General features: G+C 40.5%; 1 protein-coding gene across 5 annotated transcripts in view; it reads left to right on the top strand.

The window, feature by feature from the left end:
* The window catches only part of LOC306885954 (B-cell lymphoma/leukemia 11B-like), a gene marked incomplete at both ends in the record, with an annotated part of 46205 nt that overhangs the window by 7955 nt on the left and 12896 nt on the right, over nucleotides 1-25354 (top strand). For 2 of the 5 annotated variants that reach the window (XM_079442785.1, XM_079442782.1), the window contains one exon: nucleotides 4696-5085. In XM_079442785.1, the coding sequence (XP_079298911.1) occupies nucleotides 4696-5085 (390 nt within the window). Of the gene's footprint in view, nucleotides 1-4695; nucleotides 5090-25354 lie in introns of all 5 variants that reach the window. The other 3 variants (XM_079442784.1, XM_079442781.1, XM_079442783.1) reach the window with 2 other exon arrangements.

Genomic DNA, 25354 nt, shown 5'->3' with positions numbered 1-25354 from the left:
CAGAGGGCCCCTGAACAATGGTGCGTAAATCCAGAATGGAAAAGGATAAATCCAAAACTGTGTTAAGACGTGCCTTGCGTTCCTTCCTTGATGCGTTCCTTTTTGGAAGCCATGTCTGTTTTTAGTTTTATGTTTTACTGAAATCCCATTGGTGTTCATTCTGACTCATATACATGTAGCTTTCTTAGGTTAATGAGGCTTATTTTTAACATTACCACATTTTACTGATTTCAGGATGTCAAGGTAGCATGTGCATGAAAAAAAAATAGTCTATTTCTTGCACTTTTTTCATTCAAAAAATGAAATAGAGGTATAATACTAAGTGTGCATTTTATCCAAAGTCGAGATTTCATTTCATATCATCCTTTTTTTAGCCACCTATAAATATTATTCAGGCTTTCTTACTTCCACTGTCCCTCACTGTCTGTCTCTCTGGCTGCCAGAGAGTGCTTGATAAAGACAAATAACATTTGACATTTCGGTGGCCCTGATAGAATTATATGGAGTATTTGTTGAGGGATCAGAGAAAATCATGAGCTGTAATGTTACCTTGGTGACAGCATTGTTATCGCTGCTGGATGAGAGTGTGTGTGTGTGAGTGTGTGTGACTGTGAGGAATTGCAGACTCTTACCTGTTTGCCTAGAGCAGGAAACGTACACCATCGGATCAGGCCTGCTTAGTTCAATCTCATACCTTCCGCAGAGTTATTTAAAGAAAAAGATCTCCTAAAATTAAAATTCTATCATTTATTTATCCCCTTGTCTTTCCAAACATGTATGACTTTTTTTTTCTGTGGAAAGCAAAAGAAGACATTTGGAAGAATGTCCGAGCTGCTCTTTTCCACAGTTGTTTATATATTAAGTCTTCAACTGAATTAAAGTTGTTATTCTCTGAAATTTTGCTTAATCACCGTTCTCCTTTATTCTCCTGAAAAAAATCAGTTTGGACATTTTACACAGAAAACTTCATAGATGTTTTGAATGACATGAGGGTGAATAATTGACAACTTGATGCATTTAACTAACCTATGGATTAGTTCAGACTCTATAGGCAAATCCAAGACTATGCCGTATGTTTACATGATTACAACACCTGGTGTGCGTGTGTTTGTGCGTACGGGGGTCCCTTCTTTTGAAGTGCGTACTAGCGGCGTTGCTTGCAAGCAGCGTGTTTCCTGTGGTCGGCACAGACAGAGGGACAGAGGGAGAGAGAAAATTTCAGCTGCGCACGTTCTTTACCACTCTGGTTTTTTTCTCCAGCTGTCACTTTGATTCAGGTCTGTGCTAGACCTATGACACATTAAACTAACACTTTCCACTAGCGCACCTCAAATTCTCTCCCACAGTACTAAGAGGCTGCAATCTCACTCTAACCTCGTGTTACGCAGTTTGAGAGCTTATAACGGCTTATAACTTATTTTTTTATTGTACAACTTATTACCTTTTTGGTGAATTATAGCTGTTTATCTGAGTCTAATACAAATGTAAAAAATATGCTGTGTGGTTCATGTTGTCTTCTTGAACTTGTAAATCATTTGAAAATTACCTCTTCCTGTAGTAGTGTTTGTTTTTGTATGCATGTGTGTGTGCGTATCTCTGCTGGAGCAGTTTCCCAGGATGCACAAACGCGTGACACACAAACATGCACACATATTGCTCATGTACATGCCTGCAAGCAATCTTCATTTATTGGTTCAAATGCATATGCTTTTTTTGTGCAAGTGCTCACAGGTGCAAGAACAGTTACAGATATATGTAAAACCATTTTTGTTGTGAGACCTTCCCCAGCTATAGAGAAAATAATTTACAGATGAGTCACAAAGTCTTCATATATAAAATAATTTAAAGCTTTAAATAATAAAAAAAGGAACATTACAATGTAAAATTACGTTTTTTTATTTTTTATATATAAAGAGTTTTAGTAAATTGTTAAATTGGATATGTAACCTCCTGACAAAAGGTTCTCACTTCTCACAAAAAAGAAAAAAAGAAAAGAAATGATATATATATATATATTATACATATTGCATATGTATAATATGCAATATAATTGATTAAAAAAATACTTAATACTTAACACTTAATACCAAATATCCAAAACATTTCTGTGATTCAAAATATATGAATAGTAAAATTTAAATAACAATAATTTATTTGTAGTAAGTAAATAACTACAATGTAGCCACAGTCATATTTTTAATACAGTGTATTGCATAGGTTGATGAGTCTCTGTGCAGGCCTTTCTCTTTATTTACATGCAGACTAATTTAATGCACAGATGGGCTGATATTGCCCCAAGGGGGTCTGTGCTCCACTCCTATATGTCAGGGAGGCTGGATTTGAGGGGGCTCAACTACCTTAGTCATCTTCAGTTATTTCCTTCATTATAGTGCAAAATCTGAAAACACAATGTGTACAATGTGTGTGCAGATGATAATATATAATATATATATATATATATATATATATATATATATATATATATATATATATATATATATATTGTAATGCTTTATTTAATCAAAATGCTTTCTTAATATGATTGCAAAGTCTTTAGATGCTGTTGTTTAACAGGATGCACATCTAAAGCAGCTCTAATGTAGTGTGTATCGTCTGAAATAAAGATAAGAGGGGGGGTTAGTGGTTTCGTTTTCAAAGCTGCATTCTGAGCTTGACATTACAAATCTGTCCGCATTCATAATTTGGACCGTGGACAAATTGCAGATGGATGCGCAGGCTGCTCGTAATTTATCATCGAAAATTAGTGGTTAGCCGGTTCCTCTGGGAGATGTAAACAGGGCTACCTGTGTTGTGTGAGCAGCGTGGTCCGTTCCTCCATCTTTGTCTCTATCGCCGTCTGTCTCTTCTCACAGCTTTTCTCAAAGAGGCTTTTAGGCCTCATATTGGTGAAAAGCGTGTAAAGTGTGCAGGCCAAATTTGAACATTAAAACAGTCTAATAAATGCATTCTAATTTGTGTTCTTCTACAGGGTTGTTGTTTCTTTAAAAACATCCCACATTTGTTTTTTAGGCTCTGACAATTCCTTCATTCTCCTCCCAGATTTATGTGCACTTCAAAAATCCGCACCTGCTCGCTGTGTGGCTCTAAGTGTTGGGCTTTGTCAAGGGCCTCTACTGTCTTTGATAAAACTGCTCTTGCACTCTGCGTTGGGCTACAAAGGGCCAATTGTGGCCGCGTGCTGAAAGGTGAGGCTGAAATTTCAAAATGGAGGCAGAGGGACCGAGGTTGTCCGGCGTACTTTGTGGTTTGAGCACCCGCCGCTCCACGCTGTTTATCTAGGTGACAGAATCAACCAGAAGATCTGCAGGGCCTCTTGCTCTCATGGCTGTGCAAATATCTCTCACAGCCAAAAACGGAGCCCTCCCTCCTTCCTTCTTGCTTTTTTTTTTTTCTTTCTTCTCCCTTTAGACTTTCTGTTTCAGGTCTGGCGGTCTCATTCTCAAGCTCACAAATACTGTATTGTATATTTATAACAGTGCCTTGCTGTTGGGTCTCGGCCTCACATATGGATGTTTATCAAGAGTTGGCTGGTTACAGGACAGAACACGCCAAACTGGAGCGAGGTGCCTCGTGTGTGGCCGCTGGGATGATTAAATTTAAGTCGGCCTTTATTTTCTGCTCTCGAAGTTTAGTGGGACTGTCATGGGACATAGGTGAATGTAAACGGGCCCCAACATTCATTTCCTTTATTTTAACAAGCTGCCAAATAACAAAATGCTAAATGACCTGACCCTGAACTCTTAGAAAATGTGTGATTATGTCTCAAGTTCCACGCCATTCGTATTTTATTTCAATTTCCCTCACTGATGTGTTTGTCAGTATTTATTTTTTTTTTTTTTTATGAATTAGTGCGCGAAGGCGGTTAGGGTTGCATGGATAGATGTAAATACAGTGGCAAATTATGAGCTAAAGATGAATCAGTGTTTGTTAATGCATTTAATTTGCATAAAGTGACTAGTGCATTTTTGAGTGAAGCAGAATATTAAGCAGGAAATAATTTAGAGTGAGATTTTGTATTTCATTGAGTGAGGGTGTTTTATGTTATGCTATGATATTATTGAATAATAGTTTTTTGACCCAAATATTTTATTTCAGTTTCCCTTGTAATTCTAAGATTTTTTTAATGAATTTGTGTAAGAAGAAAATTAAAAAAGTATGGAGAGATACAGATACAGTAACAACTTATTTGCAAACGCATGCATTAGATTATCAGGAAATTACATATTTCAGAGTGAAACGGAGACAAAAAAATATTTAGTTATTATTATTTTATTAAATAATAATTTAACCTAATAGGATAGTATTTTATTTTGAATTACCGTGGTGATGTATCTGAATGATTCTAAATGCATGAAGTGACATATTTCAGAGTGAAACTGAATATTATGTGGAAAATAATCTAGGGTGGGACTTCATTGTAATTATCAGGACCTGAAATCGGGTTAAGCACATTATTCTATGATACTGGATAATATATTTCCTCACCCACATGGCCTTGGTTACGTCAGCAGAAATGAAACTAATTTCAGTAGCAGAGTAAGTTATTAAGTTTAAATAAATTTTTATTTGTTTAGACTAATAAACAATTATTTTTGTTTATTAGTGCACAGATGGAGCATTTGTTAACAATTTCCTATTATCTAAAAGGCTTCTTTCTTTTGCTTTGCCCCATAGCGGAAGCTGAGCATGTGGATGCGGAACTGGCCGTGGCTGATCTCCACTCTCACCCTCACCCGCTGCTGGATCCCAGCATGCCTGGGCCTCTGCCTCCAGGCCTGGGCGACCACGACCTCCTCACCTGTGGCCAGTGCCAACTAACCTTTCCCCTGGGGGACATTCTGCTCTTCATCGAACACAAGAAAAAGCAATGCCAGGGTCTGACGACCGGCCACGGCTGCTACGACAAGATGGCGGACCGCAATAGCCCCTCGCCGCCCCGCACAGAGCTGAGGAAAGTGGTGGAACCGGTCGAAATTGGAATCCAAGTGACACCTGAAGAAGAGGACGAGAGACTGTTGACGCCCCCAAAAGGAATTTGCCCGAAGCAAGAAAGTGGCCTGGCAGGTAGGTCAAACTCTCTCCAGAAAAGTTTTGAGCAGGCTTGAAAGCTGACGCTAATGAACTCCCATATTCTCTCGCGCCAGCGTGTTTTCTAATACTGAAGTGCGCAAATGTACACTTAGAGCCTGCAGAGTTACAGACAAAGGGAGACATGCACTCATTTACCTCGGTAGGACTCTGGGCGTCCTGTAGTGATTGTGATACCGCTCATCTGTGAGCCTCAAGAGAGATTGTTTTTCCTTCAGCTGATTTCATTAGGGGAGCCTACGCCGTGCAAAGTGAAACATCACATTACTGACTCAAAGCCCTAAAACCCCCTGAAGGACTCTGGTAGTTGAAACAAATTGTGCAAGACGTGACAGAGAACTCACCCTACTTTCATGGAGAAATCCAGCCTGAGCCATCTGCTTAAAAGGTGAAAAGCTCATTAAAATTCAAATGCTCCAAAAAAAAGAGGGAGAGAGGAGAGGAGAGAAAGAAAGAGATAGAGTAGGATTAAAAGAGCGAGTTTCCTATTGAATAGGAGTAAAGAGGCAGTTTAGTTTAGTCCAGCTGTAGGGAGAGAACTCTCCCAGTTATCTAACAAAACAGCGCAGTCAAGTCCTTCACAAAGAACCCGGAGGGATCTTGGGAAATGGGTCTCATAAAATAATATTCTAGGTTGGACAAAGTTACCGGGGGAAACGCAGGGCTTATGACACTGCCTCGGTTTTTAATAACGTCGCTTTTTAATGCCTCACAATCCTTATTTGCAAAAGTTACCCGCGGCATCAGAGACAATTTATTCTGTGCCACCACAATGCCTCGTGTATTTAAATGTCTGTAATAATGAGGCCGCTGCTAAATTACTCACATGATGCAGGCAGACTTCACTCCCAGACTGACTGACTGGCTGGCTTCTCGCACCGAGAGAGTGTTGGCATCAGTTGTGAAATATGATGCAAGCGTCCACACAGTTACGTGCAAACTGCTCCACTACAGTTCATCATTGATGTTTCCTTTTTTTTAAACACTGACTGGTAAGCGTGCGCTTTGCTAACCACACACAAAAAACAAACTTTAGGTCAGGGTTCAAAAACGAATGTTTTAGTGCAAAGACACACACACACACACACACATACACATATCATTCTCATAGTTTGACCGTATTATATTATATAATGATTATATTTTGGGCCAATTTCACCGGTGTTTGCGTCTCTTTTTTTGTCTTCTGTAAAAATAAAATTTTTTGTTGATGTAAACCTTTAAATTACTTATTCAGAATATAATCAATTTTTGTTCTTGACAAAATTTTCTTTTTGTAAATGTTAAAACATTAGCTTGTATTTTTAAGGATAAAAAGTAAGAATGTTGCTTTTATTGCGAATTAAAAAAAAAGTGATATTATTAGATTATCCAAATAATGTTATTTCAGTCAATGCCCTCTTAAATGACAAAATTTATCTTTCGTTTGTGAAAAGTAGTTTTAATCTAATTTAAACTTCAGAATTTGAAAAATGGTATATGAAAGGTGAACATTTGCCTTTGTAAATCATATTGCAGTTAGCAAGAGTAAATTTTTCACCTTTCATTAATTCAGGGCTGGAGAGGGAGGCAGTTCGCAGAGAAGAATATAACGGCAGATGAAACATCCTCTGAAAGTGATTAAGACGCTTGAATGTCAGCTTGAGTATGCGGCTAAACACTCACAGGCTGCCTTGTATTCATAATTGCCTCCCAGCAGGTTAAAGTATTCTTTTATGCTAAACCTTTCCCGTTCCATTTGTTCTTGACGTGAAATGACACGCAAAAAAAACACTCAGCCACTCCGCCTTCAAAATAGCAGTGGTACTCGTGCTTGGCAAAGCACAGATCATTTTTCATGAATTTTTTATTTTTTTTTTTCTTCTATAATATATCCATCTGCCAGCTTCAAGTGGAGAAATGAGAGAAAGCTTGAGAATGCGGGAGAGAGAGATGTTGATGAGGAAGACCACTTCTGAATCCATCAATACAATTCCAAAAGCTAACTCTGATCAGACTGACATTATATTCGCAAGAGTTCCCTGCTCTTCCAGACCCTCACATCTTTTTTTTTTTTTAGGCAAGAGTGCATTTTGATCTTTTCATTAAACCTCCGAGTAACCTTGACACATGAGCAATGTTGTGACAGGTCTTAAACTCCACCGCTTCATTCCCACACATCAGCCTCTATCACATCAGCCCTCTCTTCTTGGCCTCTCACATGTGATTCACAGATAATCCAACAGGAAGAGCATCATTTCTGGCCTTCCTTCCTGAAGTTAACGTTCCCAATATCACGGCTCATATCTTGCGTATATTATGCGCCTTTAGGAGGAAAATCATCCAAATGATTCTTGGTTTTTGGCTGAGTGAAGGTACTAAACGGCAACTTCATTAAGTCACATATAAGTAACTGTTCTCTAGAGACTCCTCGATGATAACTAAACATTGTGTGCTTTGCTCCGGAAACCCTATAATCAGTCGAAAAAGACCTTGTGATAAAGTATTCTGATTACTGAAATTGCTTTTAGCGATAATTCTCCCAGTGGCTTTTTCTTTATTAGTGTGTATGAAAAAGTCAACGTTATCTATGACAATACGGGACAGCCATTGAAGAGGAACCACTTGAGGGTTGAATTCAATATTTCTTGCATAAATATCAGCAGGACACAGGCTCGCTCGGCACCGTATTGTATTGCCACTTAGCCGTCTTAAGTTTCAGCGGAATTTAATTATATTTAATAGCCCTAATTAAATAAAATATGACATTCTGCATACCCTCAGGCGATAGGAGCTGCTGCTGGGGGGCATTGGGAGGGCTTGGTTTGCGTGCACGAGCCACTAGAGCCCCTCTCGTGTCACACAGCTAGGTTAAAACAGTTCAGTGGCACTGAAAAATAGGGCCCTGAGATGGTTGACATACCTGTTGTTGCCACTGTGCACCATTAAGCAGTGCAGATGTGAAATACATACATAAATAAACAAATAAATAAGACATTTACCACCCCTTAATGCATCTAGATGCCTTAGCCTGCTGAAGCTGGCCAGGCATTTAATGGTATTTGTTATTTAATTATAGATCTCAGATAGAGGTGCTATGAACCACGGTGCATTGTTCGCTGAGGATGCCTTAATTAAAGAGCAATAATTTAATATGATCTCATGAACCTGAAACAAAAGGATTATGAGATAATATTATGCATAAAATCTTAAAATAGGTGTTTTTGTTTAACGTAGGCTCTGGTCTAGGTAATACATATTCATGTCTAAATACAGCTGGAATAATCAACATTCTTCTGGGAATGTGAGCTTCCTCTCCATCTCTTTTATTTTGCCTATATGTTTAATTTTCTAAATCTGCTATGAATTCGCAGTCACTGACTTTATGACATATAAGTGATCAGATGCAAAATTTGTATGTTGCATGTGTAATGGTGTAAGGAAAGAAGATTGTGTCAAGCTCTGTTTGTCATCTGTTTGTTTGTGTCCTGCAGCACCCAACAGGGATGGTTGTGTTTTAGTTTTTCAAGAAAACCGAATCAGATGTGGTGTAAATAAAGAGCGCAAATAAAGGCTTATTTCTCAGAGTGTTTGGTGTTGGTTGTAATCAAGCTCTCCTTGGTGTTCATGTGTGGTGATGCAGCCATGTACCATTCCAAACCAATGTTGCATTTGAGGTTGGCTTAAATATCAGTATGTATATAAGAGTGACAAATAAAAAGCAAACATTTCCTTAAGGGTTTTGATTTATCCAGATATATTTGGTTGCAGCACTGTTAACATGACCTTTTTGAGCGTTTTTATTTAATTAGATTTTTTAGTTTAGTTTTATTAGTCATATTATATTGACTGACATTCAAGACGTAAACAATGTTTTAGGCATTTTTAGTTATATTTAGGTTTAGGCTGATCACATTTTGGTATGCAAATAGGTATAAGAAGCAAGACTAATTCGGTACGCAAATACTCTGTTGTCGCTGTTACTATTTGAATGCTGAACATTCTATAAAGGTTACTCTTTTTCAAAATTAAAAGTATAAAGTTTACAAAATAACAAAAACAAAGTCTTTTAGATCATTTGATTTATTTATTTTTGATAATTCAGATTATTTGTTCAAATAAAGTTTAAATGTTAATGCATGTTTAGCAGTTTAGCAGTTAATTGAAGTTTAATACTTAGGGCTATCAGTATCGAGGAAGGAATAAGCATAAATATATTGTTGTTGTTAAAAAGTAACTATAAAATGCCATAAAATTGCATTAGTGCTCAATCTAAAAGCTCACAGCAGGCTGCATCAGTTAGCTCGCATTCTATCACCATAGGAACGCCAGCTGGCCATGTGGTGAGACGGTGGACATGTCTTTTACCATGACGGGCCCCTGTTTCTGTCAACGTTTCACTCTCTCTCTCTCTCTCTCTCTCTCTCTCCACTCACACCATCCAAGCACACTCACACAGCTTTACACATCTAACAAGTGCTGCGACAGGGGGAGTTATTTCTGACCCTTGGCTCACCAGATCATCGTGGTGAATATTTCATGAGACATGCTATATTTATAAAGAAATTTACCTCAAACACTTTCCTCTCTCACCCTGCCTCTCCTTGAGAGTGATCACACCGCTGGGCCCCTGTCGCTTCATAGCCCACACCTGCCATTAATGCCATCTCGAGTCTAGTGCCAGAACCGTTTGTAGGTGTTATGCAAATCGATTCATCAGGAGCCAAAACGCTTGATGTTCGGGGCCTGACATCCTCAGTATCAGCATATTTGATGGTCACAGATTCATTGTGAATGGTAATTAAATGTGCTCTCAGTTTTTTTTCTTCATATAAAATTTTAAAGCGTAAAGGAATGAATAGTATTTGAATTGATAGAAAATATGTGTAAAACAGACCCCAATCTTATCAGTAGTATTAAGGGTTCCACAATGTTGAGATCACATGACCAGCTGAATACAATCACATTATTATATTATTTTAATAGACATTTTTGCACGCAGAATAAATTAATCATGGCTGACTAGGCACATTTATGCTTTGGTTACTGAAAACTTTAGCATAATGCTATACAGTACAACAAAAAAAAAAAAATACTGAGTGCATCTTTAATTCTTCAAATATGCTAATTGTTTACATTCTATTTATGGAGCGCACTCTGGAGAACGATCCAGTCCTTGTTTTAGTGATACTGAGCCCGTCCGGTTTCTGTTACGTGCCCTCACTTCCTAAATATTTTTGAGATTTTGCCCAGAAAGATTTGTTTCAGAATTTCACTTGCAGTGGTGTGGTGCCAGCATGGTTTGCCAGCTTTGTAACTGTGCATGATGTGCTTTGTTTCAAATGTTAGCATTTATTTAGATTTCATCTTTGTTTGTTATTAGTCATTAGGTTGACTAGGTTTCATTGTTTAGTCTATCTTACATGTACAGTTCACATTTTCTCTGATGTAATGTCTAAATTCAATATTTGCAGCGGGGAATTGAGAGAATATGCGCTGCCCATTAGATGTTTAATATTGTTATAAAGCAGACTGAATTTTCAGTACATCAGAAGATGGTATATTTTTCTTATTTTCTGCCCAGTAGAGATGAACATGCACAGTCCAGAATAAACAGAAATTTGGATCCTCCCTCGCTGCACAGAACATCTCAATTGGGAGTACATGTCCCTCTCTCAGAATCAACATATACTCTGGGAGGGCTCTTCAATAAATAATGACACAACACAGGCGCAGAGATATCGAAAACATGCTTCCATAATAAGACACACATGCCATTTTTTCAATTAAGATTCACAAAGGCTTGGCAGGAGGACAGTCTGCCCCGGTGCAGAGGCTATGCCTGAATCAGTGAGCACAGATAGATGTTTGATTTAATATGTTGCCTCAGATACAGTTCTCTTGCTGGTCTTCTTGTTTTATTCCCTTTCAGTTGTTTCAGAAAAGCCTGAAGTCAAACCAAGCGGCCGTTTTGAAGTGAAAATTGCCCATTTTTGTCTAGTTGAACCATTTTTTCCTCACTTTTTTAAATGTCGGAATTAACCACATTAGTTATTGGTTCAAACTTATAATGCAGCATTTGTCTTTTTTTGCCCATATGTGCATTTCAAATTTGCAGCCTGGATAAGTACTTTGAATGTTGCATTAAGGTGCAAGCAAACAAGAAGGGATTTTTTTGGTCATGTTTTCCTGGACTAGATGTACATTGCACCTTTTAAACTTATTAAGACTTAAGATTAACGTCCAAATTTGCATTAATAGTTTGTTTACTGACTTAACATGCTACATTTCTATATTTGCATTTGGAATAATTAGCATTTTTACATTATTGCAACACGTAATCAAGCTTGCAAAATCAATTCGATTTATATGTTTAGAGCTATTAGTTTTGTGGCCGTCAAGTAAAGTACAGTAGAGTGTCTGGTTTTAGCAATATCTCTTTTAATCGGCAGTTGATTGCATGGCCCACTGCGGCTCATGTCAAACCATCCTCAATAGTTATGACATGGCCTTACATGCTGCTAAAGCCGTTCCCTTTGGTGAACCAGACTTTAATTTCTTCCCTCCTGTGTGTTTAATCCACTACTTCAAAATTCAGAAAAGTGCTACCTTTACTTAGCTTTTGAAATGCCTTCCAAATCCTTGCATTTGGGTCGTGTCCAGCAGCGGCAAGAACAGGAAAAGCCAGGAGGAGTGAGAAGCTGAAAACGAGAGAAAGAGAGAGAGTGAAAGAACGAGAGAAAACTGTTTTAGTCATTAATAGACCATAAAAAAGAAAAGCTGCATCCATGTTCTTCTCAGCATCTTGAAATCCTTTTCAGAATTTTGCCTCGTTGCTTTTTTCAGTTAATCACTTTGCATGCACTCATTTAAATATTAAAATTTTCTTTAATCATCAAAGGCAGTGAGCCTCATGCATATTCATATCCGCATCCCCCCCCCCACGCTTCCCCCAGAATTACAGGTTCATTACCTCGCTCCAAAGCCAAACAGTCATTACCAAGAGCCAGCTTTTTAATTGCGGATGCCTGGCCATCATCGCCTTACTGCTAAGATTTAAACTTCCATAAGAATATAAAAAAAAGATTTCCCAAGTTTGAAATAACTTAACATACTTGTTATACATTCTCTGTGCCTTGGAAAAAAGTACAGAGTCTGAGTGAAAGAGAGAAAAACCTGTTCTTTGGCTGGAGCTCTGAATATTTGTCAAGAGGCTTGACGAAAGTTTCATTTGCATAATGACTTTGTAGTTCTGCATTAATAAAATTTGCATATGAAGCCGTGTTAATTACTCCTGATCAGGCTTTTTTGCATTCATGCATGGTAATTTTCTGCGACTTGCGAGAATTGATGTCCTGGCGTCAGGGCTGTGATTGGTGGCGGTGGCGCTTGTGGATGTGGGGATTTGTGTGTGTGTGTGAGTTAGTGTGTGCTTGCGTATTTGTGTTTTGGGGGGGGTCAGGAGTAGATGGCGTCGGATGTACCGGAGAGAAAGAGGAGATGGCACATTTGTGTGTTTGTGCAGGCCTCTTTATTGCATCGCTCTCTTGCTGTTGTCTCAGATATCTCCTGTAATTGGTCTAAGAAAAAGAGCAGTCATTTAAACGGCTTTCTATGTAATGAAATGTCATAAAGCAAGCAGAAGAAAACAGCCCCTCAACCGCAGACAGGCATTTCAAATCTATTGTTTGGCCTATTTATTTCTAAACAAGAAGACTCTGCAATAGAGGGCTTCGGTGTCTTTACCATCTGAATGGAGGACGTTGGGAGAATAGAACCAAAAATAGGATCATTTACCTTCTTAATTTTCATTTTGTTCCAGATCTTCCTGTTTTCTCCCCCCCCCCCCCCCCCCCCTTTTTTTTTAGTCTCACACCTGATTGGTTTAATTGATCTTATTGCTAGCATGTAATTAAGTAACATGTTTACATTTCAATTTCCTTTCTTGGTTTACTTAGCGTCAGCTTGCAGCTAGCGTCCTTGCAAACCTGATAAAATGTTTCTAAATGCGGTGTCTTTTTACTTGCTTGTGTGTGTGTGTGTGTGTGTTTTTTAAATAACTGAGTATTTTACCTTTGAAATGAGCTCCATTTATTCAGTCCTTAGGGATTTGCCTTAATTTAAGCATATCAATTTGTACACTTTTCACTAATGTTACCTTTCCATTGATTTTTCTATTCCCTTTGTCAAAGCCCTGCTGGGTTCAAGCATTTGCCTATGGAATTTTGGCCCCTCGCTTGTGGTTTGGCAAAGGCATCACACGACAGTGTGTGTGTATGTGTGTCCGGTTGCGTGTGTATGAGTGAATTCCCCTTGCTAGCAAGACTGAGAAGTGTATATGTGAGTTTCGTTCTCTCCTTTTCTTTTTCAGAAACCGGTGGTCTCCTTGTCATTTTGATATAGCGACAGAATTAAACACAACTTTTACCAGCATGAGGATTCTGGGGCTGGTTCCAAAACAAAGAGATGTGTTGTGAGCCAACAGACGCTCAGCATATGAGCGCTATGCTGCAAAGCACAGAGTGTGTGATGGCTCTGGCATACCTGAAGCCTGGCGCTTCTAAACGCTGCCATGTGTGCTATCAGTGTTGTGATAATGGCCGAGAGAAACTTACAACGCCGCTAAACCCTCAAGGGCAGTGTAATCATAGCCAGTCAATCAACCTGCTCATATTCCATGCGTCAAATGAAACCTTAAACATCAGAGCAAGTGATTTCTTTTGAGAAGGAGGAACTAAATTGTATGAAATACTTGAAAAAAATAAGTATTTAGAAAATCATAATTATTAATTTAGGAAAGCAGAGTTAAGCCAATATGGGCTCTCTTTCAATTTGTGTGTTGGACTTTGAATTGAATTGGCCACACCCCACAGGAAGTTGAATTGAAATGACAGGAAGAGGAATGTACTGAACTATAATTCAAATAAATTCAACACAGGATTTAAAAAAAAATATATATATATGTACTTTCACACTGGCCCACAAATTTAATTTATTCAATGTAATAAAAAATCTTAACCAAATATTAACCAATATAAGCCAATGTTCAAAGTTTGTCCAATTATTTTAATTTATTTCAGTACATTTTAATTCTACTTCCTCACGTTTTAAATTCAAATTCAGCATTCTTTCTGCTGCCCCAATTCTCCCCCAAATAATTTGCAGTTTATCGTTTTTGTCACAGATGAGGGACTAACAGACTTCCCAGTGATCTGTAAAGAAGTAAACAATTCCCTCCTACTGTAATTGTGAGAGTGTAATCTTGTGTGCTCTGGACTGCATACAAGCTTTAAGAGGTTACTATATCCCACATGAAGACATCAAACAGTCCCTGTGCCACTTTGTGGCTGTCGTATGGCGGGATTTTAGTCTCTCCCGACCACAGGCAGGGAATAAACTTGTCACTAATTTGGACTGTGAGCGCTGGCAAGGCTCTGTGCACACGCTGGTGGCTTTCGCCCTCACTCTGGCCTTTATTTTATTTATTTTTCCATTTCTTTTATTGTCAGCAGAGATGTACACAGCACACAGATTTCTCCTGCATGGCTCGTGCGGAATTATTCAAGGTAACCAACAGCTTTTAAATCCTCTTAAGATTTTTAGAGTTGAAGCCACTTCTCAAAACCAATACGTATAGGGTGGTATTTTGTATTTATCTTAATTTGTTTAGCCCCGTCCTCCTCCTGCAGGGTTGAAAGCTGCAGCGCTATTCAGGAAAACTGAGCACCTTGCCGGCTCGCCTTTTGCATATCGTTACAGAGGCTCCATCAAACTGACAGTGTTTGTTTTGTGAACTAGTCTCCATGAAGATTTGAATTTGTAAAGCGGGGGAGATGCCGAGGACGAGAGCGTATTGTAAGCCCCTCAGGCTGGGTCTAAGCAGGCCTAGATGGCAGTCCCTGTATACCTCCTTCTAAAGCCGCTTTGGCAAAAGTGGATTGGTGCCGCAAACAATGGGGTGGGTGTAGAAAGCAGTGGACAGGATGGGATTACCAGGTTAGCGCAGGTTCCTTCTAGCGTTTGCACATTCTCCTGGGCCGTTCAGGCTTTTTGACACGGCGCGTCTGAGGGAATTAGTCCATCTCGCCGGTTTAAATCCGAACCGTCTAATGAAGCCTCTCAAGCCTGGAATACTTCCCACAAAAGGGTGTTGCCATTTAGCAGGAGAAATCGCCACTTAACAAAAGCTAATTTTTCCCTCTGTTAGCTCGGGAGGATTAGGGGCCAGTGGTTGAATAATACAAAGTTTGTGGATCATGCGGAGAGGTGGGGGAGAAGCTTTTAAGAGTGAAATTAAAGCACGGTGACAGTCTACGGAGGGGCTGTTTGTCACTGTTGAAGGAAGGAAGCGTGGCGGAGTGCGTTCGGAAGGACCGGAGAGCTCTATGGAGATCGCTGGTGTGCGCGGGCGGGCGGGCGGCACAGCTTGACGAATGCGTGTTGATCCCCTTGTTTAGGGGGTTTTAAGACTACCCAATTTCACATGCTAACGGTCGCAGGGCAGACCCTAGACATTCCATCCTGCCAGAGTGATGGCTCTAGCCGCTTTAAGCTGAAATGCATCCTGCAATATTGATATTTGTTCCCCATGGACTTCTCTCTATTTCTCCCTCTGCCTCTCTTTGCCTTTGCTTTATACTGTCCTCTGTCTTTCTTCTTTTGAAACCCCCGGCATGTAAAACAGCAAAATGCCAGGCCTGTGTGGATATGGCAGACCTATAATCATGCTTCTCTTACAGTAATTGCTCTCGTCTGTGGAGTTTAGAGAAGGCACTCTATCAAAGCACTGGCTGGAGCAGGAGATCACGCGCTGGCATCGTTCGATTGTCCCGTGAGGCGCTCTCAGGTTAACCCTTTCCCTCGCCTTTCACGGTGACGAACCGATTGGCGTTCGGTGAGTCTGCAACCGTTTCCAAACTGTCCTTCCCTGTTTAGGTTTGGCACACATAGCTATCAAGAGTTTATTTAGTTCCTCTGCGGGTGAATTCTGGTGTTACTTTACTATTTACTTTACACGCGGGACTGTCTGGGTGGCAGCGTGGTGAAACTGGAGCAAGTGTCTGCGTTCCCCTCAATTACTCTCAGAGGCTCAGGCTTGCGCATTTAATCCAACCTCTGTCTTTATAAAAACAGAATAAGCTTGATGAAACACATTAAATTATTCCTCTTGAAATTGCATGAAAACAGTGGCCCCTTTAATCTGTTAGAACAATATCGCTGCCCATGCTAGCGTTTTCCTTGCTTAAAATCAATTGGATTACTTTTTGAACTCCTGAAAAACAAAAATCGGCAAATAGCTGCGCTTGTCTGATAACTTAATATCTTTGACAAAAGCCGCTGTTGTTGCAACCTGTTGGAAAGCCAAAACCACCCATTGGCAGGCTAATTCATTTGCTAGCTCAAGGACCTTTTAGCTGTAAACAATGCTGGACCTCAGCCAACGGCAGTCACTTATTGTGCTTTAATACACGTCCTTCTGATTAGACGCAGGAAAATAAATCACTTTCTTCAGCACTCAAAGCCACCAGAGAAACCCGCCGGTTAATCCAGCGAAATTGCTTGTGGCGGTTGAGTGGAGTAGAGAAGAGAGTCTTGTTATTTTAAGATGGCACCCCTGTTGTCTGTATAGAAAGGTGTTAATGCACCTGGCATGACTTGAAGGAAAAATTTAAGATGAAAGGCATATCTTTCAGGTAATTGAGCCACTTTTGTTTAGTTACCCTCTCTAGCCTCCTAATTAGGCCAGAGTTTTCTTAGGAAAGCATTATTTGCATGTGGGCATTTAGGCAGTTGTTATGTTAGGCCACCCTGTTCACTTACCTCCATGCTAAGTCTTTACGCTGTGTCTTTATGTGCAGAATTTCCTTGTGTCCTAGGTGGCCACGTCTTGGTCGGGAGAGATCTGTAGACCCCCGGCTGGGAGCATCGCTCTGTCCGCAGTCTGTGGCCCCTGTCGTTGGAAGAGGATGCCATGTGGAATTTTGCCTCTGGCAGAACTTTGGCCATCTGCCTAATTTGAAAGTGAGAGGTAGCATGTGAAATTAAATTAAATGGAGGCCAGTGCATCAGCCCAGTTTAATTGGGGCTGGAGAGTCAACTTTCTCTCTCTTTTCGCCAATTCAAACATCACTTCCCTCGATGGCACTAACCGATCTTCTCTCTCTCTCTCGCTCTCTCTCTCTCTCTCTCTGCTCAGTTGAGCTCAGAAATCAGATAAGAATTGCAAGGCTAAATGAGCATCATTAAAGTTAATCAGCAAAGCTGAAATAAAGCGGAAGGTAATCGGCCTCATCCTTAGATGGTAGTGATATCAATCAACCCTGTTTAAACCTGAGGTGTGAAATGAGTGGTGTGAAGTCGGTCAGTAAAACTAAGCAGCTCTTTTATTTAACATTCTGCTAGCTACCTTTTTCACAGTGACCTTACAATACATTTCCTTGTTAATCAGTTTTTAGTGTTGATGCACAAAGCTTTATCACCTTATCCCATGTCATGTGACCATGGTTTTGAGTGCCCCAGTCAAGACGGTGTTGTCTGTGCAATTACAACCTTCGATGTCTAAAATGTGTGCCTGGCCATCCCAGCTGGCACAGCTCCCTGCCTGCCCCCTGCACATTTCTGCACACACATCACAGGGACCTTTTATAGTGCCTTGCTCTCTTTGTAAAGGGATTGCTGAATGCCCAGCTTTTTATAGTTACATTTAAAGGGAGTTGGATGCCTGGCCCAGCTGGGGCTCATTATGGTATACGCCATCCAAAAATGCACGTGTAATTAATTCGCTCACACAGGCCCCCATCTTCCCTCGTTGCTTCGGCTCCCAAGACCCGCCTGGCCTCCGCTCTGTGCTCCTTCTGCATCTCTGAAGGACTCCTCGGCGGACCGCACAAGTCTCTGCTCACGATCAATAACCCAGCAGAGCAATAACATGCATGTGGATCACCCTCTAAAATCCAAGGGTTGCACTGGCAGAAAGCGCTTGGCTTTTAGAAATTTCCGGTTGATGTGGAATAAAAGCGAATTAATCATTATCCTTTCAGTTTGCACAATGCCTTTTTTTCTCTGTCTCTTTTCTTGCAGTCCTCTTTGGGTGTTTGAGACACTTTGACATTATTTCAGGGCCACGCTCAGCCATAACAGAGCTGGAATCAAGGGAAGACGGTCCGTTTTGGCTCTTATTGTGACATCGTTCCCAGGCAGTGATGTAAATTCTCTCAAATGAAATGAATAGCTCAGCTAATGCAATTTTTTGAAGTCCATTTTTTCCCTCTCTGCCGAGGCAGTGCCAGAAAACATTGCTCTCTTTGACAGTGAGCATTTTCCAGTTTTCTAGTGTCTGACTGTCTCTGTTCCAGCTCTCCTTGATGGCATGGACTGGGGCAACCTAGTTAAACGTTTTAGCGGGTTTACTTTCTCATTTGCTAAATCCACAGTGCACTTTGTACCACTAATTTGACTTGTACATAAAGTGAGGAGTTCAAACTGGTTAAAGCTAGAGAAAATATATCATTCTAGTGTTTTGGAACTTGCTATCTGGTTTCTGGCTGGTAATTAGCTGGTTGACTGACTAAGAAGTTCCAAAAACCAGCTTGACCATCATCAAGACCAGCTGTTTTTTTGCTAGTCCAAGATTGTCTAGCAGCTTGTAGCAACTAATGACCAGCTACACCTACAGTACCATGTTTCAAAACAAATATTTACCAACTGGATTTTATTGGAGATTGTTATTTTGCAAATTCTAATAGGGGTTGTTCATCCAAACTGGAGTGTGAGAAAGTGATGATGTTCCTATTGTTCCAAACTTCTATGACTTTTTGAAAAATGTTTTTGTTCATTTAATGAAAGTCATTGGGGTCTAAAACTACACTGGACCCCACAGATTTTCACTGTATGGACAACTGGGACATTTTTCAAAATATCCTCTCTTGTGTTTCACAGAAGAAAGGAAGTTATACGGGTTTGGAACGACATGAGGGTGAGTAAATTATGACAGAATTTTCAATTTAGGGTGAACTATCCATTTAAGATTCACCAAATTAACTAGTTATCTCAGGGCGTCAGGGTACTATTAATGCATATACCAGGTCCATCAGAATAAACAGTCCCTTGAATTTAGTCCCAATGTTTGTAACATGCTAGAATGTCAGTGGTCGACCAGTTAGAAGTGAGGAGTTGATATTTAAAGTTCTTCCTTCGCTGAGCACCAGGCTTTGGGAGGAGAGATGGGGGCGTTTGAGGAGCTCTGTTTCTGGCAAATGAAAACAGATTGGACTGGTTATGGGAGAGGGCCTGGTTTCAGTTATACTGGAGACAGGCGTACTGTGTGAATGCCATACCCCCCACTACCACCACCCTTTCCTCCATTTACAGTCTCTGACATGTTTTTTCCAGCATTACTTTCTGCTGTGCTCTTTTCTTAAGCTTGTTTTTTTTAGCTATTTTTTCCAGCCCCCTTTTTCACTTGGGAATTAAACAGAAGGAGAGCAGCTCACGGCTCCTGTAATCATGCTCACCATTTTGAGACATTTATTTTTGTTGTCAGGGAAAAAATTGGTCGCAAAGAGTTAAAAATCTCACTCACAAAGAGCATTTTCAAGCGTGTGGTTTGACACGCTGAGCATGCCAGGGTTCATGCCGCTGATAGTCATGTGATTATCATCATCTCTTTGACATTGGGACCATTTTACAACTTCGACTCATGGTTATAATCATCACATGAAAAAATGTTTTCTTTGTACTTTGTTCATGCTGACTGGAGCACCCAATTTCTCTTATTATTTTGCCTACCTGAATGCTCCACAGGCAGGGATACCAAACACTGCCTGGGTAAGGCAGACCTGGCCCCCTTCGAGCGTGCGTTTTAAAAACTCCCGGCCCGTCAGTACACAAACCTGTGTTTTGTTTGCTAATTGAAGCTACATCATCCTCCGTGTTTGGTCTGGCTCAGTGATTTAAATATTTCATGCAGTTTGCAGAAAGGCTTTAGTTACAGTCTTTTTTGTGTGTTGCTCTAAAACAACATTTACATTCAGTTGCAGTGCAGCCGAGTGCCACGGAAATGAAGTGCTTATGCAATTAGTACATTATTGCTAGCCGTTTCTCCCTGGTCTGAAGTACAGAGTGGGCCGGGACACAATGGCTGGTGCGATTATTGGGTGCATTTGGTACGCCTGATTACATTTTACAGGTGCTTGTTAAAGCGAGCCTTTCACACTCCCGACTGCCTGATGATAGGAAGCACCTCTCGCACAGGTCATGTGTTTATGTACGTGCGTATGTGTGTGTGTGTTTTCACCACTCCTGAGGTCCAACAGCCTCGGCTGCCCCCTGTCTCTGTGCAGTCCATCAGGTGCAGCTTGCGTGTGATCAGGCCCTTATAAGGGCCGTTTATGATGGAGGACACACATCCTCCCCCTCTCTCTAGCCCCCGGATTCCTACTCTAACCCGTCTGGTCTGAATCTGCTCTTCCAGGACACAGCGCACAGGTTCTCTCTGTCTCAGCAGTGTAAACACAGAGACCTCGGCCAGAGCGCATGGACGCTGCCTCCGAAATCACATAAACACACTAACAGGTTTGCTCATGTATACTTATGAGTTGACTGCTAATGGTTTTAAAGGTGCTGTTAATTGTTGTTAGCCATTCTGGAACGTCTATTACTACACATTTATGATTAACAGATAGAAAGTTCCTGAAAACTTCCAAAAAGATCTGCTTGGATAAAAAAATGCAATCAGATGTTACTGTCAGATAACAGGGACATTTTCTATGTGCCAACACTCTTACAGCACCTTTCAATTTGGCTGACCACAAAAGACTGACCACAAAAGGTCTACCTGTGTCCTAATTGGCAGTTTTTGAATTCAAATAAGATATTATTTACTTTAGTATATTTATGAAAACATTGAGGGAGTGAGTGAATTTACACTAGTGAGGCAAATGCTCACAAATTGTCTATTTTTTGAAGGTAGTAAGGGATTTAGCTGTTCTGTTAGTGTGATTATGCTTCATAAGATATCCTGCTTATTTTTTGAATGCAAACATCACCTGGCTTCATACACCCCACCAAATGCACCTCTCTCGATTTTCTCCCAAGATGGCATCTCTGCACCAAAATTGCTGGGTAAATAAAGGTGCCCAACCACAAGCCAAAACTTAATTTTTGCTCTGCTGTGGGAGACATTTTTACACCCACTACTGAGGCCGAGTGTAAACGTGTTTAGGAGTCTACAGACCAATTAGTGAGGCAGATGTTTGAGTCACCTTCCTCATACATTAGTCTGACAATTGCAGGAGTCAGTCAATAAGTTACACAGGATTCTTTCTATAAATCTCTGCCTATAGCACAACAGTTTCACACGTTCCTTTTTAATTCTTTGAAACAACCTAAAGGATTCATTTTTTTATGTAGTTCAAAGGTCGTTCTTTCAATTAGGTATCAGTTTTGTCTCCGATGTCCCTTACATTTACTTTTGGAGAAATAACTGTTATACAGTTGCTATAAATATCTGATTTGATTTGCATAGGCCAGAGAATGTGGTCTTGGAAGAATCTGATGGGGAATGTTTGAGTTCATATTGCATTCTGTGATTTTAGTTATTTTAGTGAATGGGAGCACAGTGAGATTTCCTGCAGGGTAGGCTACCTGATAAAAGTACTTTACTAATATTAATTAATTTATTAATTATTTTATTATTTAATGAATATACATCAGTACATTTTAACAGGTTATTGTGTAGATGTAATGACAATGCCTGTGCCCCAAAAGACTGGAGTCTCATTATATCATACAGAGCCAGAGAGAGAGTTGAGCCAATAAGCCAGGCATATCATGTGGGGATGCTCCCTCTTGGGCCTGTACACTTTGGACCCTCTCACTCTGGCATGAGGGCAGACTGAAGAGGCTGTCCAAAAATCTGTTGGTTTGTAGTCCCGTGCAAATCAGGCTTATGGTGCGTTCACAGTGGAAGCACCAGTCATGGCATTGATGCAAAAAACACGGTTAGACAAAAACATGACATGAGTGGCAGCAAAACAAACATCCTCGCTTTAAACATTTAGACCATGATTTAACAATTATTACAATTGCTAATATTCACTAAATGGATGAGATTATCCGTAATTACTTTGCCAGTCACTTGTGATGTTTTTGTTTTGTTTAGCGCCCAGGGTTGTGCTGCATTCAGAACTGAATTAAGAATGCTATTTTTAATTCCTGAATTTGAATTGAGGTAAGCAGAATTGCAATTTGAATATAAGGAAGAGGAATTTAACATAAATTTCAAGAAATTCCATATAACTGTCCTTTTTTATTAGAACTTTGATTGTCGCTTTGGCAAAGATTTGTTTGAGCTTAAAAAAACTAAAATTTAAACATTCTGAATTTTTTCTTAAAATGGTTGGTACCTAATCTTAGCATTAGCATTTGCTTCGACTATATATTTCTATTGATTCTATTCTTATGTTTTAAACTCCCAACATTTGCAATTCTGAGAAGTTCTCTCTTGCATTATGAGGCAGGTACGAGCAGGCAGGTGAGGCTGGTGCTACTTAAGACCTGTGTAGCAGGATTAGGAGGTTTGAATTGCCCCCCTCCCCCAATCTCATCTAAACGCTGCCCACTTCCTCACTCCCCCCCTTCTTCCCAGTGCTGACCAGCCTGATGCCGATGTTAAGCCATGTCTGTCCCATTCACCTCTAATCCTTTTAATTTGTTAACATGACACAGGCTTTCATACACAGAGCTGCTGACTTAGGCCTTCCGCATTAGCTCGGGTTCCTCATCCAGAAACTACTGAAAGCATCTACCTTTTTTCACACTGTCGCACACACGGCCACACTTGCACACGGCACACTTATGGTAATTTTAAAGCCTTATTTAAAAGCTGATGTTCTCCAGAGGGAGTAAATCCAGTGGACTGGTAATGACAGTTTGACATCCACCTTTCCCCGTCCGCAGAGAGGATGAAGGGAGATGAGACCTTCTGTTCTCCTCTAGTTACCTCTGCTTGACAGTGACCCAGCAAGCCACGGTTTCCTGACACAAAGTTCAAAGTTCTGATCCACACGTGCGTGTTTGCACACACTCCCTGCCTATCTACCGCTGGCCTGTTTGGGAATGACATGACCTCATTGGAGAGAAATTGTTAATTCTTCTCTCCGCCTTGCCACTTTGCTGTCACTGGGAGAGTTAATGAATTTAATTCATTCTGATTTTCTTAAGCTGCTCAGCGTTCGTTTAAATTCATAAGAAATCATGCCAGTAACCCTTCAGCTCCGTACTCCCTCCCGACCTGCCTAATCCCTACCTCCCCTAATCTCACGTGAGGAGATGGGCCGCGGCGCTGCCACATGCACCCGGATTTCACTCCACATGGCAGAGGAGAGGAGAGCGCGTCTTTGTCAGTCAGGGGAAAAGCTTTAACACAGACAGTCATATAAATGTCAGTTCTCACGGTCACGCACTTTTCCTGTCAGAGATGAATATAAATAACATCCTTTGCGTGAAATTATGACAGGATAATGGACGTTCATGTTGGTTTATGGGAGTAGAGGTTTTGGCATTTTGTACGGGCTCTGTGCTCCACCTTAAGCACAAGTCGAAATGGCTAATCACTTGTGGTGAACGTTTTTGAGAACTCTTAATTTCAAACTCTTCCTTGATTTACTGTTTGCTGTTAAAGAAGATCTAGTGCTTGCAAAAAATGTCTACGTAGCCAGTTCGCACCTTTAGCCATGCTACTCATGTGGTAGATACCAGATTGAATCCGGTTTGTGCAGGACAAAAATTATATTCTTAAGAATTTGTGTATTATTTTCCAGTTAAAATATCCAAACATTTAGAGAATGTATCTTTATTACGAGTATATTTTGTGCTATTTTACTGGCAGATTTGAAGTGTGAATCAGCTAAAATCAAGACAAAATACACTTTTAGTCAAGATGTAATCCATAAAAAAAATTTAGTTCCAAAAGCTGTAATATTTAATTCAGGTGAATTTCTTGTTTTAAGGATTTTTAGCTATTTTGACTACTGCATTGTGACTCCTTTCTTCCTATCACTTCTAGTCCTGCTTATAAATAAAATTGGCGATACTGACAAAATAAAATAAAGACAAGATGTGACACATTTAGTTAACAGAAAAAATATGGAGGAAAAAGTGGGTGAAAAGTAGTGAAGTAGTATTGTCCAAACTGCTGAAATGTGTTTATCCTCTTGAACTCAACCTGTCCAGTTGGGAATTTGGCAGATAGGAGGCAGAGAATGTAAAGCAGATGTTAGCTGTGGGAAATGGCTGTGCGCTGTCCAGTCCAGGTCTGCACTAGTATGTCAAGCAGGCTGTAAAAAACAGCTGCTTCTAGATTCCTTTGCCTCATTTACACTTAGTAAATCACCCATGATTCCCTGCTCCCCTGCTGAATGCTATCTCTCCCCCTCAGATCTGCCCACTGTCTTTGTGGCAGACAGTGCTGTCCCCGCTGAGCACGCTCCGAGATGCGTAACTTTGCGGCTAAGGACGCCGCTGCCCTTTATGGCACTAGCTCACGATTATCTTTCCTTTCTGAGGCTTATGAAGCAGGTGTAGCTCTTCCTACAAGCGTACGTCACATGCGTAAGTGCGTGAAGCGGTCCTCCATATGAGAGGAAACTGTGGGCAGGCGCAGTTCTGGCTCTCCACAGCTTTGTTCGCAGCAGCACAATGCGCCGGGACTGATTTGCATGTAATTGTTGCCTCCGATTTGCCATGATAGTCATAAACAAGACATTAGCAATTCAAGGTGAGGAATTAGAGGCCTGGGAGACTCCCAGATCACACACATGGTAATGAAGCCCCTGGCTTAATAATGCAAGAAATGTCAGGAAACTTTCCACAAGCTGGGCGAACGGGAGGGAGGCACCCTGTGCCTAGGGCTCATGTCATCTTTGTTCTAAATGCAAATCAGTTTGTCGTGACATTGACTCTATCAAATGTGGAGCGCATCGACACCCCAGGCCCAGAAGCGGGCTGTCAGGTCTGGCTTAGTCTCCCAGGTCCACTCTAGCTCACACAGCGGACTCTCTCGTCCTGCGCCGCCTACTTCATGGCATTTTGAGTTATCGATCCGCAACACGGAGTACTTGTTTTTGTGTTTTCCTCTCTGTTTCTTGTTTTTTAGTCCTCTCGCAGAAAGTCATTAACACAGCAAAGTGCTGGAGAGAGTCAGTCTGTTAGCAGGAACTCAATCCGCCTAGTCTGCAGGTTCCATGAAATACAAGGAATGTAATCT

This window comes from Barbus barbus (assembly GCF_936440315.1).
Source record: "Barbus barbus genome assembly, chromosome: 20".
Classification (NCBI taxonomy): Eukaryota; Metazoa; Chordata; class Actinopteri; order Cypriniformes; family Cyprinidae; genus Barbus; species Barbus barbus.
The sequence above is the reverse complement of the archived record's forward strand: the minus strand, read 5'-3'. Positions and strand labels throughout refer to the sequence as shown.